The sequence below is a fragment of the Lithobates pipiens genome, unplaced genomic scaffold (assembly GCF_037356315.1).
Source record: "Lithobates pipiens isolate NorthernLeopardFrog02 unplaced genomic scaffold, aLitPip1_a1.2 Scaffold_1, whole genome shotgun sequence".
NCBI lineage: Eukaryota > Metazoa > Chordata > Amphibia > Anura > Ranidae > Lithobates > Lithobates pipiens.
In genome coordinates, this window is record NW_027507685.1 from 224,598,632 (window position 1) to 224,616,368 (window position 17,737).

Sequence of the window (17,737 nt, forward strand, 5' to 3'; positions counted from 1 at the left end):
GACGTTCATAGCTTCCAATTTGGTATAATTGCTTTTTAGATTTGATATATGACCAAATAAAGAGAATTATTTCATCAAGTTAGGTAATGTGGTGTGTGGGTTGGTTAGAAAGAATAGCAGATCATCTGCGTAGGCTTCCACCTTAAACTCCCTGTCAGCTACCTTAACCACTTGAGACCCGCGCTATAGCCGAATGACGGCTACAGCGCGGATCTCCTTTGCCCCTGAGGGGCGCGCGCGGCGCGCTCTGTGATCGGCGAGTCTATGAGACTCGCCTGATCACCGATCCGAGCAAGGGGTCGATCCCGACCCCTTACCACGTGATCAGCTGTCAGCCAATGACAGCTGATCATGTGATACAACAGAGCCGGTAATCGGCTATTATTCCTCCTCGTGCTGACAGGGCGAGGAGAAAAAAAAAGCCGATCACCGGCGGCCGTGATCGGGACATCAGTCCCGATCACGGCCAGCCCTGCCAGTGCCCACCTGCCCCCTGCCAGTGCCCACCTGCCCCCTGCCAGTGCCACATGAATAAAAAATGTGTCCCCCCCTGTCAGTGCCACCCAGCAGTGCCCAGCAGTGCCACCCAGCAGTGCCCACAGTGCCACCCAACAGTGCCACCCAGCAGTGCCCACAGTGCCACCCAGCAGTGCCCACAATCTGCCTCAACAAAGGTGCTGCACCCCAGTGCCACATATCTGTGCCCATCAGTGTCATCTACCAGTGCCCATCAGTGCCCAGCAGTGCCACCTATCAGAGCCACCTATCAGTGCCACCTATCAGTGCCCATCAGTCCCATCTATCAGTGGTACCTATCAGTGCTCCTTAGTGCCACCCATCTGTGCCACCCATCCGTGCCATCTTATCTGTGCCCATCTTTGCCCATCAGTGCCGCCTTATCTGTGCCCATCGGTGCCGCCTTATCTGTGCCTATTATTGCCGCCTTAACTATGCCTATCAGTGCCCACCAGTGCAGCCTATCAGTGCCCACCAATGCAGCCTATCAGTGCCCACCAGTGCAGCCTACCAGTGCCGCCTCATCAGCGCACGTCAATGAAGGAGAAAAATGACCTGTTTGCAAAATTTTATAACAAACTATTAAACATGATTTTTTATTTTTTTTTGCATTTTTTTTGTTTATTTAGCAAAAAATAAAACTCCCAGCTGTAATTAAATACCACCAAAAGAAAGCTCTATTTGTGGGAAAAAAAATGATAAAAATTTCATTTGGGTACAGTGTTGTATGCCCGCGCAATTGTCATTCAAAGTGCATCAGCGCTGAAAGCTGAAAATTGGTCTGGGCATGAGGGGGGTTTAAGTGCCCAGTAAGCAAGTGGTTAAGCTGCGTTCTCGGCTACTATCCTCCTTATGAACGGCTCAAGTGATAATATGAAAGGGAGGGGTGAGAGGGGACAGCCTTGCCTCATCCCATTGTTGATGTGGACTTTGTTGGACAAAGATCCATTCATTTTGAGTTGTAAGGTCAGGTTCTTATATAGTGACGAGATCCAGGTCATCATATGGGTCCCCCAGCCAATGAATCGCCATGTTTCCAGCAAAAACTCCCAGGCTACTCGATCAAACGCCTTCTCTGCGTCAGTGGACAGGAGAAGGCCCTCGATTTTATTTCACTCGTGTAGCATGTATCAGATTGAGAGCTTTGATTACGTTGTCTCTGGTTTCTCTGCCTGGCATGAAGCCAGCCTGTTCTGGACCTATCAGGCCATGCAGCAGAGGTCGAAGTCTATTGGCAACAATTTTAGACATAAGTTTGACATCTATATTGAGCAGAGAAATGGGTCTGTAGCTGGAGCAGTTTGTGTGGTCTTGTTTGGCTTGGAGATGACCGTTATGTGAGCTGCCAGGAAGGCTGGTGGGACCTCTCTAGGGTCCAACATGGAGTTCAATGTTCCCAATAGTGGTTTAAGGAGAGTAGCGTAGAATGTCTTGTAGTAAATGGGGATGGAGCCATCCGGGCCTGGGATTTTCCCTGACTTGAGGTCTTTAACAACCTGACTGACTTCCATAGCTTCAATAGGTCTCTCTAAGTGACATTCTCTGTTAGTGTGTAGGGTTGGAGTCTTTGAAGTAATCCTGGATAATTCGCACTCTATTCCCTTGGATGTGTCCAGGTTTCTGTTGGTTTGGGTGATTGTAAAGGGCGGTATAGTAGTCGTGGAAATATTGGGCTACTTCCAATTTCCCCTCTGTATTCCGTATGCCTAAGGCCGCGTACACACGGGCGGACTGTTCGCCCAACTTTGTCCGCTGAACAGTGTTTCGGCGGACAGTCCGCTCGTGTGTGGGCTTCAGCGGACAGTTTCAGCGGACAGTCTGACGAACAAAGTTTTTCGTAATTTCCGTAAAACTGTCCGCTGAAACTTGGTTTGAGCGGACAGTCCGCCCGTGTGTAGGCTTGTTCGTCAAACTAAGTTCCGCGCATGCTCAGAAAGGATTTACACGGCGAAGGTTGCATTGCAGTGTATTGGACGTCGTATTTTTCGTCCCGTCGTACGTGCCGTTCACGTCATCGCGCAAGTTTCAGCGGACTGTTCGTTCGTCGTGTGTGGTCAAGTCCGTCCATGCTAATTTTGAGCGGACTGTCCGCTCAAACTGTTTGACGAACAAAGTTGGGCGAACAGTCCGCCCGTGTGTACGCGGCCTCAGATGTTTTCGGCAGCAGTTGAGTTTTTTAGGGCTCTCACTAGGAATTTGCCTGATTTATCCCCATGCTCATAGTAGACTTTTTTCCAGAAGAATAATTTTTTTTAGCTCTTTGCATCAAGGATCTGTTGGAGTGATTTCCTAGTTTCTAGCAAGGCTAGGGCAGATTCCATCAATGATCGTTTGTGTTGTGCTTTGAGGGTATGGATTTTATCGACTAATTGTTTAATTTTTTTTTTCTTGTTCTCTTTTGCGTTGGGCTCTTATCTTGATTAGTTCTCCCCTAATGGAGCATTTATGTGCCTCCCAAACCATCATGGCGTCCGCACCTGGGGTCATGTTGTGGTCAAAGAATACTTTTATCAGTAGGGAAATCTTAGGGAGCAGTATGGGGTCAGTCAATAGAGTTGGGTTTGTGTGGGGGTTCTGATAGGGTAGAGTCAGGGATGTGGGTGCGTGGTCCGAAATGGATTGGATCCCTATATTGGCTGCAGAGATCAGGTGGAGGTCTCTTTTTGAAATTAAAATATAGTCAATCCCAGAGTAACGTGCATGAGGGGTGGATTAGAAGGTCTTCCGGGTGGAGGAAGCGCCATGTATCAATCAGTTGCATGGAGTTCAATAACAGTTTAATATGTTTATGGATTCTGTATGTAATATAAGTTTTGCCCGAGAAGGTGTCAGCAAGGGGGTTTAGAGTAGTGATGGCCGAACGGTTCGCCCGGCGGTCGTTTCGCGGCGAATTTCCGACTTTCGCCGTCCGCGGGTTCGAACGCCTTTTTCCGTCGTTCGCCCCGGCGGACTTACGTGTTTAATGTATACAAGAACTTTAACCTTTCGTGACACGTTTATCATGTGTTACAGGACAACCAATTGAGACATGACAGCTCATGGACACTTGGACATTCCCCCTAACCTATAAATACACCCGATCCGGTGGCCATTTTACATTCTTTCTTCTGTCACTGTAGGGAAAGGATCCTGTGTGGAGTAGGGACAGAGAAAACGCTAGCTATTTGGTACACAAAAGTTCTTTTCAGGACTGGTATAGGTGTTAGGTCAGCAGCCTGAGTTTCTTTTGTCAGTTTAGATAAAGGGACAGAGCGCTGTATGCTGCTATTTTAGGGACAGCTCAGCCAGATTAGTCTTTCTTCATCATCATCATCATCATCATCATTAGCTGTTACTATCAGGTCCACAAAAGAGCTGTTCCAGCTAATCGTTCCAGCCTACTCTTTTTTGCCAATTTGTATAGGGACAGGCAGGAAGCAGTGTGTCAGGCAGTGAGGATAATTTTAAAGACTTGCTGTTACTATTAGTTCCACAAAGGTTCTTTTCAGGACTGGTATCAGTGGTACGGTAATAGGCTTGTACACGTATAATATTCTTTCTTCCAAATATAGAAAGAATATTATACTTGACTGCTGCCCTTCTGCTGCAGTCTGCTAATCATTCACAACTCACTTGTTCCACAAAGCTCTTTATCAGGACTGGTAACTTGGTCTGTCTAGGGTGCTACGGTACATAGGCTTGGGTGCGGTACAGTCTGCTGTTCTGTAAGGACCGCTATCGGTCCACAATACATAGGGTTGCCGTGCACTACTGCTGACCGCTGCCCTATACTGCAGCAGTCCTTCATTGGTATAGGGACTGACGTACAGTCTGCTAATCACTAACACACAACCTGCTTGGTCCACAAAAGTTCTTATAAGGACTGGTAACTTGGTATAGGGTGCTACGGTACATAGGCCTGAGTGCGTTACAGTCTGCTGTTCTGTAAGGACCGCTATCGGTCCACAATACATAGGGTTGCCGTGCACTACTGCTGACCGCTGCCCTATACTGCAGCAGTCCTTCAGCGGTATAGGGACTGACGCACAGTCTGCTAAACACTAACACACAACCTGCTTGGTCCACAAAAGTTTTTATAAGGACTGGTAACTTGGTATAGGGTGCTACGGTACATAGGCCTGAGTGCAGTACAGTCTGCTGTTCTGTAAGGACCGCTATCGGTCCACAATACATAGGGTTGCCGTGCACTACTGCTGACCGCTGCCCTATACTGCAGCAGTCCTTCATTGGTATAGGGACTGACGTACAGTCTGCTAATCACTAACACACAACCTGCTTGGTCCACAAAAGTTCTTATAAGGACTGGTAACTTGGTATAGGGTGCTACGGTACATAGGCCTGAGTGCGTTACAGTCTGCTGTTCTGTAAGGACCGCTATCGGTCCACAATACATAGGGTTGACGTGCACCACTGCTGACCGCTGCCCTATACTGCAGCAGTCCTTCAGCGGTATAGGGACTGACGTACAGTCTGCTAAACACTAATACACAACCTGCTTGGTCCACAAAAGTTCTTATAAGGACTGGTAACTTGGTATAGGGTGCTACGGTACATAGGCTTGAGTGCGGTACAGTCTGCTGTTCTGTAAGGACCGCTATCGGTCCACAATAGATAGGGTTGACGTGCACCACTGCTGACCGCTGCCCTATACTGCAGCAGTCCTTCAGCGGTATAGGGACTGACGCACAGTCTGCTAAACACTAACACACAACCTGCTTGGTCCACAAAAGTTTTTATAAGGACTGGTAACTTGGTATAGGGTGCTACGGTACATAGGCCTGAGTGCGTTACAGTCTGCTGTTCTGTAAGGACCGCTATCGGTCCACAATACATAGGGTTGCCGTGCACTACTGCTGACCGCTGCCCTATACTGCAGCAGTCCTTCATTGGTATAGGGACTGACGTACAGTCTGCTAATCACTAACACACAACCTGCTTGGTCCACAAAAGTTCTTATAAGGACTGGTAACTTGGTATAGGGTGCTACGGTACATAGGCCTGAGTGCGTTACAGTCTGCTGTTCTGTAAGGACCGCTATCGGTCCACAATACATAGGGTTGACGTGCACCACTGCTGACCGCTGCCCTATACTGCAGCAGTCCTTCAGCGGTATAGGGACTGACGTACAGTCTGCTAAACACTAATACACAACCTGCTTGGTCCACAAAAGTTCTTATAAGGACTGGTAACTTGGTATAGGGTGCTACGGTACATAGGCTTGAGTGCGGTACAGTCTGCTGTTCTGTAAGGACCGCTATCGGTCCACAATACATAGGGTTGCCGTGCACTACTGCTGACCGCTGCCCTATACTGCAGCAGTCCTTCATTGGTATAGGGACTGACGTACAGTCTGCTAATCACTAACACACAACCTGCTTGTTCCACAAAAGTTCTTATAAGGACTGGTAACTTGGTATAGGGTGCTACGGTACATAGGCTTGAGTGCGGTACAGTCTGCTGTTCTGTAAGGACCGCTATCGGTCCACAATAGATAGGGTTGACGTGCACCACTGCTGACCGCTGCCCTATACTGCAGCAGTCCTTCAGCGGTATAGGGACTGACGTACAGTCTGCTAAACACTAATACACAACCTGCTTGGTCCACAAAAGTTCTTATAAGGACTGGTAACTTGGTATAGGGTGCTACGGTACATAGGCTTGAGTGCGGTACAGTCTGCTGTTCTGTAAGGACCGCTATCGGTCCACAATAGATAGGGTTGACGTGCACCACTGCTGACCGCTGCCCTATACTGCAGCAGTCCTTCAGCGGTATAGGGACTGACGTACAGTCTGCTAAACACTAATACACAACCTGCTTGGTCCACAAAAGTTCTTATAAGGACTGGTAACTTGGTATAGGGTGCTACGGTACATAGGCTTGAGTGCGGTACAGTCTGCTGTTCTGTAAGGACCGCTATAGGTCCACAATAGATAGGGTTGACGTGCACCACTGCTGACCGCTCACCTATACTGCAGCAGTCCTTCAGCGGTATAGGGACTAAGAGTTTTGTCACAGGGTCATTTAAAAAATGACATGCAGAGGAAGAGGCAGGCCCTTCCGCAGGGGTGGTAGGGGTAGGGCAGGAGCAACAGGCTTGAGCCAAAGTGGGAAGTTGCAGAAGGTGCGTTCAATTACTTTAAAGGATGCACCAGACTTGGTTGAGTGGCTCGCTCAGCCTTACTCTTCTGCACCCTCCTCATCCTCTCGATCTGCACCCTCTTCTTCACTCTCTGCTATGTGCACCCCCAAAGACACTACCACCAACAACACGACCACCACCACCACCACCACATACCTTCCGCTTGAGTCACTGGAATTATTTTCCGATCCATATCAAGAGGACATTTCTGATGCGCAGCCACTCTTGGTATTGGATCAGGAAGAGGAGGTAGCAACAAGCGCTACTCAGCAGTCTGACGCCAGTACCCAGATCAGCCCAAGGAGGAGGTTGGTCCCCGGTGTTGCTGCCTACTCTACTTATAGCGGTGGGGAAGGTGACGTTGATGATGACGTGTCTAGTGATGTCACGTGGGTGCCCACAAGAGAGGAAGAGGAGGGGAGTTCAGAGGGAGATATGGACCAGCAGATAGGGAGGAGAAGCAGCAATGACTTACATTGCACAGCAGGGACAAAGCAGACTGCAAATGTATCAGGAGCGAGTCATCGACCATGTACGGTCACATCTGGCGCTCCCAGGACACCGGCACATGGCTCCGCAGTGTGGGCTTTTTTTAACGTGTCCGCTGCTGACAATAGCGTTGCCATCTGCAATCTTTGCAGTCAACGCGTTAGTCGCGGTAAGCCCAATACTCACCTAGGGACGACCGCCTTAAGAAGGCACATGAGCAGCCATCACCGAGCCCAGTGGGAGCAACGGAACACACAAAGCCACACTGCAGGCTCTCACCGTCCAGCCTCGTCTTCTACTTCTCCTTCTCCTCTCTCCTCACAATTGTCCTCCACTCCACCTTCCATCACGCCAAGCTCACATTTTTCTGCAAAAAGGCAGGCTTCCGTGGGCCTAATGTTTGAGCGTAAAAAAATGATGACGCCGGATAACCCTCTTGCCCAACGGTTGGCGGCTGGCTTGTCAGAACTCATAGCCCGCCAACTACTGCCATATAAACTGGTGGACTCGGAGGCCTTTCGCAAATTTGTGGCCATTGGAACACCACAATGGAAGGTCCCAGGAAGGAAGTATTTCTCAGAGAAGGGCATCCCAGAGCTATATGGCCATGTTCAGCGGCAAGTGAATGTATCTCTGGCACACAGTGTCGGTGCCAAGATACATCTGACCACAGACACGTGGTCTAGCAAACACGGGCAGGGAAGGTATATCAGTTTTACTGCCCACTGGGTGAACCTTCTGACGGCCGTCAAGCATGTAACCCGTGGCACCCGTGTAGATTTGGTTTTACCGCCACGGATTGCATGCAGGCCTGACTCTTCTTCTCCTCCTCCTACTCCATCCTCCTCCCTCTCCTCCTCAGCTGCCTCCTCCTTTTCCGCTGCTAGCGTCTCTTCCACTGCACCGCCCAAGCTCCCCAGAACCTATTCCACATGCCAGGTGAGACGTTGCCATGCCGTGCTGCGTCTGTTGTGCCTGGAAGCAAAGAGCCACACTGGCCCGGCACTCCTTTCAGCTTTGCGTTCACAGGCAGATGAGTGGCTAACACCGCTCAATTTGACAGTTGGTAAAGTGGTGTGTGACAACGGTGCCAATCTGCTTAGCGCATTGAAACAGGGCAAAATCACGCACGTGCCGTGCATGGCACACGTCTTAAACTTGGTCGTGCAGCGATTCCTTGTCAAATACCCTGGGGTCCAGGACATCTTGCGGCAGGCAAGGAAAATCTCGGCCCATTTCAGAAGATCTTACACGGCCATGGCTCGCCTTGCTGACATTCAGCGGCGACACCATCTGCCGGTCAGACGTCTTATTTGCGATTGCCCGACGCGATGGAACTCAACCTTCTATATGCTTGATAGGCTGCTCCAGCAGAAACGTGCAGTTAACGTCTACCTGTATGAACTCTGCGAAAGAAACGGTTCTGGGGAGCTGGGTTTTTTTTCACCGCGCCAGTGGCTGCTCATGCGCGACACATGCAGACTTCTGCGGCCATTTGAGGAGATCACCAAACTGGTCAGTCGCAGCCATGGCGCCATCAGTGACATGGTACCTTATGCCTTCTTTCTGGAGCGTGCATTGCGTCGTGTCATTGATCAGGCTGTGGAGGAGCAGGAGCGGGAAGATGAGGAAGTCGCAATGCTGGATGAATTCCCAGGGGGGGCTACTCTATCTGAGACAAGTCAACAACAGGAGTCTGATGAGGAGTCAGAGGAGGATGGTGCCGGGGCGGATGAGCAGGAGCAAGAAGAGCATGCTTTAAACCTTTCTGGGATCCCTGTTGTGCGAGGATGGGGAGAGGAGAATGAAGAGGACGACATTATCCTGGATGATGAGCAGGAGCCAGGCCACCACACCGCTTCCACTTTAGTGCAAATGGGGGCCTTCATGCTCCAGTGTTTTAATAGGGACCCCCGTATAAAAAGCATGAGGGTCAAGGACCAGTACTGGGTGGCAACGTACTTAGACCCCCGGTACAAACACAAAATGGCGGAAATGTTACCGCCGTCGCAGAGGGCTGTCAGAATGCAGCACTTCCAGGCCTTGCTTCGAGAAATGCTGCATTCTGCTTTTGCGTGCGCTGGCAGAGGAGCAATTCCCACTCCCAGAGAAGGATTTGCGGGTACCAATCCAACAGCGCCTGCAAGAAGAGGCCGGTTTGAAGATGTGTTGGTGACTTCGGATATGAGGTCATTCTTTCAGCCGACCCATCGACAGGTGTCATCCGGATCCAGCATCAGGGAACGCCTAGACCGTCAGGTGTCCGACTACATTGGGTTAACGGCCGATGTGGACGCTCTGAGGAGTGATGAACCCCTAGACTACTGGGTGGGCAGGCTTGACCTCTGGCCAGAGCTTGCCCAATTTGCAATCGAACTGTTGGCTTGCCCCTCATCCAGTGTCCTGTCCGAAAGGACGTTCAGCGCAGCAGGGGGGATTGTGACCGATAAGCGTACTCGCCTAGCTCACCACAGTGTTAACTACCTCACATTTCTAAAAATGAATGAGGCATGGATCTCGGAGGAATTCAACACATGTGATCAGTAGACCATGTATATGTCTATAAACAATTTTTGGAATCAAGCACACAGACCTTCTTAATTCATTTGGCTCACTTCCCTGACCCAAAAAAGCACACCGTACTATATGCCCCTACCCTCCTCTTTGAAGAGGTTGAGCGGTGTCATATTTCTACTGGGGCTGCTTATTATGAGGGGTTCCCACCATCCCTGTGCTGTGCTGACTTCCTCCTGGGTGTTCTTATTATGAGGGGCTCCCACCATCCCTGTGCTGTGCTGACTTCCTCCTGGGGGTTCTTATTATGAGGGGATCACACCATCCCTGTGCTGTGCTGACTTCCTCCTGGGGCTGCTTACGGTGCTGCTGTCAGCGCTGTATGTCACGGAGCTGCTGTCAGCGCTGTATGTCACGGAGCTGCTGTCAGCGCTGTATGTCACGGAGCTGCTGTCAGCGCTGTATGTCACGGAGCTGCTGTCAGCGCTGTATGTCACGGAGCTGCTGTCAGCGCTGTATGTCACGGAGCTGCTGTCAGCGCTGTATGTCACGGAGCTGCTGTCAGCGCTGTATGTCACGGAGCTGCTGTCAGCGCTGTATGTCACGGAGCTGCTGTCAGCGCTGTATGTCACGGAGCTGCTGTCAGCGCTGTATGTCACGGAGCTGCTGTCAGCGCTGTATGTCACGGAGCTGCTGTCAGCGCTGTATGTCACGGAGCTGCTGTCAGCGCTGTATGTCACGGTGCTGCTGTCAGCGCTGTATGTCACGGAGCTGCTGTCAGCGCTGTATGTCACGGAGCTGCTGTCAGTGCTGTATGTCACGGAGCTGCTGTCAGCGCTGTATGTCACGGAGCTGCTGTCAGCGCTGTATGTCACGGAGCTGCTGTCAGCGCTGTATGTCACGGTGCTGCTGTCAGCGCTGTATGTCACGGAGCTGCTGTCAGCGCTGTATGTCACGGAGCTGCTGTCAGCGCTGTATGTCACGGAGCTGCTGTCAGCGCTGTATGTCACGGAGCTGCTGTCAGCGCTGTATGTCACGGAGCTGCTGTCAGCGCTGTATGTCACGGTGCTGCTGTCAGCGCTGTATGTCACGGAGCTGCTGTCAGCGCTGTATGTCACGGAGCTGCTGTCAGTGCTGTATGTCACGGAGCTGCTGTCAGCGCTGTATGTCACGGAGCTGCTGTCAGCGCTGTATGTCACGGAGCTGCTGTCAGCGCTGTATGTCACGGTGCTGCTGTCAGCGCTGTATGTCACGGAGCTGCTGTCAGCGCTGTATGTCACGGAGCTGCTGTCAGCGCTGTATGTCACGGAGCTGCTGTCAGCGCTGTATGTCACGGAGCTGCTGTCAGCGCTGTATGTCACGGAGCTGCTGTCAGCGCTGTATGTCACGGTGCTGATGTCAGTGCTCTGTATTACGGTGCTGCTGTCAGTGCTCTGTATCTCCTGCACCCTCTTGTTTGCCTACCCTGGTCCCTGACCTTCCCTCTCCTCCATTGCCTTCATTAGCTCCATAGTCCTGAATTGTCAGAACAATTTCCCAAATAAAAAAAAAATGCTTGTAGTTATCGATCCCAAATTCACCTCATACATGTATTATGCTATTGTCCAGGTGGTGGGACTACGTGCTACCCCCTAATAATTACCCCGTGGCCGCAAATTCGACCTAAAGGTTTGCGAAATTCGCCTCCCATTGAAGTCAATGGAGCCCGCGGCGAACGGTCGTTTTCGCGAACGTTTGTGTCCGTTCGCGTTTCGCGTTCGCGAAACGTCCCGTCGGAAGTTCGTCCATCACTAGTTTAGAGGTGCATTAAAGTCTCCCCCTAGGATCAGGCATCCTGAACTGAAGCCCTTTAGTTCAGTTATCATGACAGACGGCTATGTGGGCCACGTTTGGAAAGTATATGTTTGCTAATGTAATGGGGGTTCCCCCGCATTTCCCCTTTAGGAAGATATATCTACCTACTGTCAAAGCTCCATCTCTATGCTGCCATCTCAACTGCGCTCCAAGCCACGCCCCCGAGGATTTTTAAATGTAGCAGAGAAATGTCAGGATTGGCCTGGCTGGGAAGTGATTAATGATGTGTTAATTTATAGCACAATGGTGAATTAATTCAATCTGACCTTTTCCATTGATCATGAATAAGACAATTTTATTAATAAAACAACTTTTTCAGTAACTTTTCTATACAGTATTACAAAATTGGATGTCGCCATAGGTGTGCTCAGCCTATTGCATTATGTTTTGCACCCCAAAGCAAAAACACCAATGTCTTTCTCTGCAGCTGAACGGAACAGAGAATGAATTTGAAGTGCTCTGTGCTAAGGGGCTTCCTGTTCATTCACAAACGGAAGCATAGTAAACATCATTTACTATGCTTCAGTTATGAATGAACACAGTGAGTGAGTGTGTTCATTTAGAAAAGGAATGGGCCAGTAAATTACATATTTACTAGCCCCGTCCCCCATTCTCCATCCTGAAACATCCCCCGCAGCAGCCGGGGGGAGGAGAGGAAGGAAGCCAGCAGAATTGCAGGACGGGGGGCCAACACAAGGGAAGCCCAGGCAGTAGGGGGGAATCAGCACTGCATGTAGTGATTAGGGTGTGCCCAGGGGCACCCAGCGCACCCACATGTGCACGCCTATGGATGCCACTGTATAAATGAATGCAATAAATAATAACAATCCGGGTCAGCGTTTATTTTATTAATTTTATTCATGCTGGAAAGGTCATGTTTAGAAAAAAAAGCAAGTCAAGGTTTAACTCCTAAGCTTTTATCAAACTACAATAGATCAAAATTTCATTAAGTAATACTGTATGTTCAGCATTTATTTATCTCATCATCATTGGGTCTGTATTATTCATAACATCCAGTTTTAAATTCTGATATGTGCAAAAATATTAATGTATTTGGCTGCTATAGGTTGCACAGACATATTTCTTTCAGACCCTTGCTTGACAGTCAGGGGTGCATTTATAAACCTTTGTCGAGCTACTCATCTTGTAAAACTGTATGCACATTTATTCTGAATGAAAAACTGAATGCTATTAGGCTATTTTCTTTCTGGGACGAGCAATATTCTTCATGACTGAATCAGGGAAATACTGTATTGTGGCCACTAGATGGAGCTGACAATCATAGTAAATAAGTATTTATTTTCTATCATCAGCTCCATCCAGTGGCCATAATGTGGTATTTTCCTGATTCATTCTGTCCTGTATGAAAAATAACATTCAGCCTAGGAAGAAAATAGGCTAATAACATTTGATTTTACCCATATTCACACAAAACAAGCGTGCATACAGTTCCACAGGAGAAATACAAGGGTTCTTCAAAAATTGTCCACACTTTTTATTAACTCTATTAAATATAAAAAGAAAGTGCAGAAACTTTTTGAAGACCCCCTTGTAGTACTGAAAATGTTCTATTTGTTCCCATGCTATATTAATGATGAAGTACAAAAGCCCAAACCTGCAGTAGCTTACAGAAATTGATCTGAAATAAAAGCAAATGTCTGTTTTTATTGAGCAGTAGCAGAGAATTGTATCATGCCAGCTGTTGATTAATGTAGAAAGTTTGGAGCTTGAATGGCACCTTCAATTGGGAGGGGGGAGATCATGACCTTCATCTTGATCCCCTCCATTCACAAAGTGCCTTTTATTCTGTGAAAAGAATGCAAGATATTTTCTGAATGGAGGAGATGCAGAGCAAACCCTTCACCATCTGTGTACTCAGAAGTGTAAGTCTCAGTGCTGGACATTTGCCGCTTGTTCTACTGTATGGGGGAATGAAACTAAGAGTTTCACCAAGCGCAGCAGTGGCCACACACATGGCACATACTTTATTAGTAGTCATTTATTTTTAAAGTGCAAATGTCCAAAAATATTTTTGTTTTTGAGTTCAGCTTTAAGTTTGCCAACAAAGGGTATCACTTAAAGGTCCATTCATTAAAAAAAAAAAAAAATGTTGGACAAATGTGACAAGCATTCGCCCAGTCTTGACAAGTTTTGTCTATTACAGTAATTTCCTAAGATCCTGAGCACCATCTAGTGGCCATAATGAGGTATTTTTCTGATTGTGGTATTTCAGGGGAAATAAAACACATTATAGCCACTACGACTCGAGAAAATCATGTGAAAAGTGACGAAACGCGGCGGAGCGGGGCTCTGTGACATCATCATGCATGAACAGGAAGCGTTTTACATCTCCTTAAAGGGGCCCATATACCCCAATTGTGTAAAGTGTATTGCTTAACTGCACTAGAGGAGGTGAAACCCGAAAATGTGAGTTTATATTTAGAGTTTTGCATTTGGTTTTTAAACGATTCAAGCACTATGTCAGTTTTCTGATTTTATGAGCACCTTACGTATGGATTACTGCACACTGGAACGAGTGTACCTGGAGTAAGACTCTAGTAGCCAGCCCCTGGAATATATACCCCTCCAAGGCGAAGACTTACAGTGACCTGCTAAAGGTCTGTGTTTAAGGTGAGCGCATAGTTTGGAAAGTGAAGGGGCACTTAAGGTGAAACACTGGATTCACAGAATTTGCTTAATTTATGGATTTTGGTCACAGTTTTCGACTTTTGAACTTTATCAGATGGAGTGTTTTCACAAAGTGCTGTTTTTTTTTAATTTGTTTTATATGTTTTTTTTTATTTATTTGTTGATATTTTTCTCAATCGCTCTACCTATTGGTCACAATATTGTGTTTTTATTCGTTGGTAATTTATTGTTAGGGATGATTTAATATTTATATAGCACGACTCAATATAGGGATAGCGCTTTACCATTTATTTCGTCAAGGCTGGGCAAATTTTTGTCTCATTCCTCCAGCATATTTTTATATAAATAGACCCCTTAAACTCAACACTTTCTAGTTTTGTTGAAAAAAATAAGTTTTCCCGTCCCGAAAGGACTGTGGGTGGTCTTGCCCATGATGCCCTTCTCCCCTGCTGTTTTAACAAATGTGTTAGATTCAGGGACCCTGTCCATAAGCTTGGGGCCAGGTTTTAGTTTCCAAAGCAAAAAGACAACCAAAAAGCAAGAACTTTCAGATGCTCATTAATGGAAGGCAGTGGATAGTGCTCTAAGTGGAACCATATTGCTGTTTTTTAAATGAGTCAGGGGTAGGCAACCTCGGCCACTTAGCTGTGGTGAAACGACAAATCCCATCATGCCTTTGCCTCTAGGAGTCATGCCTGTAATTGTCAGGGTCTTGCAATGTCTCATGGGACTTGTAGTTTCACCACAGCTTGAGGGCCGAGAATGCCTACCCCTGCCCTAAGTGGTCTAGCTTGACCCTGCTCCAGAATATGAGCACTGAGGAAGGGGGTGCATCACCCGAAATGTGTAAGCCTGCCAATTGAAGCGATGGCTTGGGCCTGGTGATACCACCCCACTGCTGGATTATTTTATCGTAGTGTGACTATGATGTGACACTAGGTTTATGGGTATACTTCCGAGTATATTTTTGGTTTTGGTTTTGGCTTTGGAAACTCAAATAAAGTGTTTTGTAATGCACTAGGCCTTTACACCCTTCTGTTTATTTTTACAGTTTTCCTAGTCTGAGGTGGGCCGCATTGGTGAAGTGTACCTGTTATAGCTCTATTGCGAGACTACCAGGATTGTAGTCCATCCTTTTGATGTCTATGCTTCTGGAACTCTGGGGTGCATGAGCATAGTATTTTTTATGCCACTAGATGTCCTCAGTCTAATGGCCAGCATCATTCAACTCCTTCAACCTTTCTTCTGAACCCAGGTCACACTGGACCCTCCCCTAGCCTGTGACTGGACAGTGAAAGGAGAACCTGCACAGTGATGAGCTCATCATCTCCTCCTATGTTTGTAGTCATCCCTTGAACCAGCTCCTTGTACTTCTTCTTCCTCTCATGCTCCAGCCCTGCTGTATAGAGGCTGCAAAATGCTGATACCAAGTCAAATTCAGGTACTTTCACTGCTTGAATTTAAAAAATACATTTAATTATGTAAAAAATTGTTTAGAAAGCTGCATTAACGTGATTTAGAAAATTGCATTAACGTGTTTCTTTTATATCTGCTTAAAATTCAACTTTAAAGCCTAACCCTAGACAATTTTTCTAGTTTTAAATAGCGTAAGGAAAATGCATTAACGTTTTATTTTCTGTCTTTGATCTCATGAGAGAGATTTCTCCTTACTTCCTGTCCCTCATCCAAGAAATGGGGGTGCTATTTTCACTGGGAAAGGAAAGCACAGTTAGGATTCAAACATTCTATTCCTTCCGGCTCTACTAAAAATGTGATTTTGTCTTTATTTCCATTGGATAACTTGCTCATCACTTCCTGTCCTGACAGGAAGTGAAGAGAAAGCTCCTTATTAAAGACTCAGATGCCAGTAGAAACCTATGAAGTGCTCTAACCCTTCCTTGCAATATTTAAAACTAAAAGATTTGGTTGGGGTTGGGCTTTAATGTTATTTCCTACAAGCAATTATAAAACATCTGCAATATGTTTAGTGATGAGCTCCTGTTGGATTGGTTTATTCGGTTTCCATCACTTGAACGGTTTCCTCTACCACCTCATAGTGAATGATGGTTTCACTCAGCACAGGTGTGGTTCCCCGAGCGTAGCGATATGACCGCAACCTGGAAAGACAGCAGGAAGGATTACAAGTCATCTGCGTCGGGGTGTTTCTATCAGTATATTATTTCTACACAAGTCATTTTTGTTACACAAGGCCACCAATACTTCTGCGTTTCACTTGGAATGTTGGTATCCTTAGCTATGCGGGCAGCTAACTATTGCCGCTGCGAGAGGCTAGGCAATGTGTTGCTCAGCTTCCAATCAATGGATCCTTACACCTGAAGCCAAGCCTTCTGTCCACTCTCAGAATTACCTGCATCCTGTGTTTGACACCTGTGTAGCCTGAGTTCCTGTGTCCCTATGTGTCGCATGTCCTCTCCATGTACACCAGCTGTACCTCTGAGTCTCCAGTGACCCCTGCGCTACACAAGTTCTGGTGACCTCTGAGCTCCAGTGATTCCTGTTTCTCCAGTGACCCAAGCATCTCCATGGTCTCCAGTGACCTCTGCACTCCAGTGACTCTAAAGATCACAGCATCTCCAGTGTGTCCACTGACCCCAACATCTCTAGTGACCACAGCATCTCCTGTCACACTGGAACTCCTTTGTCTCCAGTAATGCCTGTTCCCCCGAGTTACTATTGACTCCTGTGTATCCAGTGAATCCAGCACACCTGTGTCTCCAGTAGCCCCAGCATCTCAAGTGACCCCATGACTCCTGAGTATCCAGTAAACCCAGCACACCTATGTCTCCAGTGACCCCTGTGCTCCCCAGTCACCAGTGATGACCCCAGCATCTCCAATGACCCCAGCACTCCTGTCTGTCCAGTGACTCCTGTGTCTCTAGTGACCCCAGCATCACCAGGGACTTCTGTATATCTAGTGAATCCAGCACGCCTGTGTCTCCAGTGACCCCAGCATCTCATGTGACCCCTGAGCTCATAATTTGCCAGCGACACCTTTGTATCCAGAGACCCCGGCATCTCCAGTGTCTCCAATGCCCCCTGAGCTCCAGTGTCTCCAATGCCCCCTGAGCTCCAGTGTCTCCAATGCCCCCTGAGCTCCAGTGTCTCCAAGTGTCTCCAATGCCCCCTGAGCTCCAGTGTCTCCAATGACCCCTGAGCTCCAGTGCCTCCAATGACCCCTGAGCTCTAGTGTCTTCAGTGACCCCTGAGCTCTAGTGTCTCCAGTGACCAGAGTTCCAGTGTCTCCGATGATCCCTGAGCTCCAGTGTCTCTAATGCCCCCTGAGCTCCAGTGTCTCCAATGATCCCTGAGCTCCAGTGCCTCCAATGACCCCTGAGCTCCAGTGTCTCCAATGACCCCTGAGCTCTAGTGTCTCCAGTGATTCCTGTGTTTCCAGTGACCCCAGCATCTCTAGTGACCACAGCATCTCTGGGGTCTCCCAGTGACCCCAGCATCTTCAATTACCCCTGCACTTCTGTTTAGTAAACCCACCGTGTCTAGTGACCCCTGCGCTCCAGGGTCTCCAGTGATTCCTGTATCTAAAAATGACCCTGCCT

General features: G+C 48.0%; 1 protein-coding gene across 1 annotated transcript in view; it reads right to left on the reverse strand.

The window, feature by feature from the left end:
* Positions 1-12,352: 12,352 nt before the first annotated feature.
* LOC143983700 (proteasome subunit beta type-7-like) overlaps positions 12,353-17,737 on the reverse strand; it is a 36,632-nt gene continuing 31,247 nt past the window's right edge. Inside the window, exon 8 of the mRNA XM_077483706.1 lies at positions 12,353-16,279. Coding sequence (XP_077339832.1) covers positions 16,174-16,279 — 106 coding nt within the window. The 3' untranslated portion in view covers positions 12,353-16,173. The remainder of the gene's footprint in view (positions 16,280-17,737) is intronic.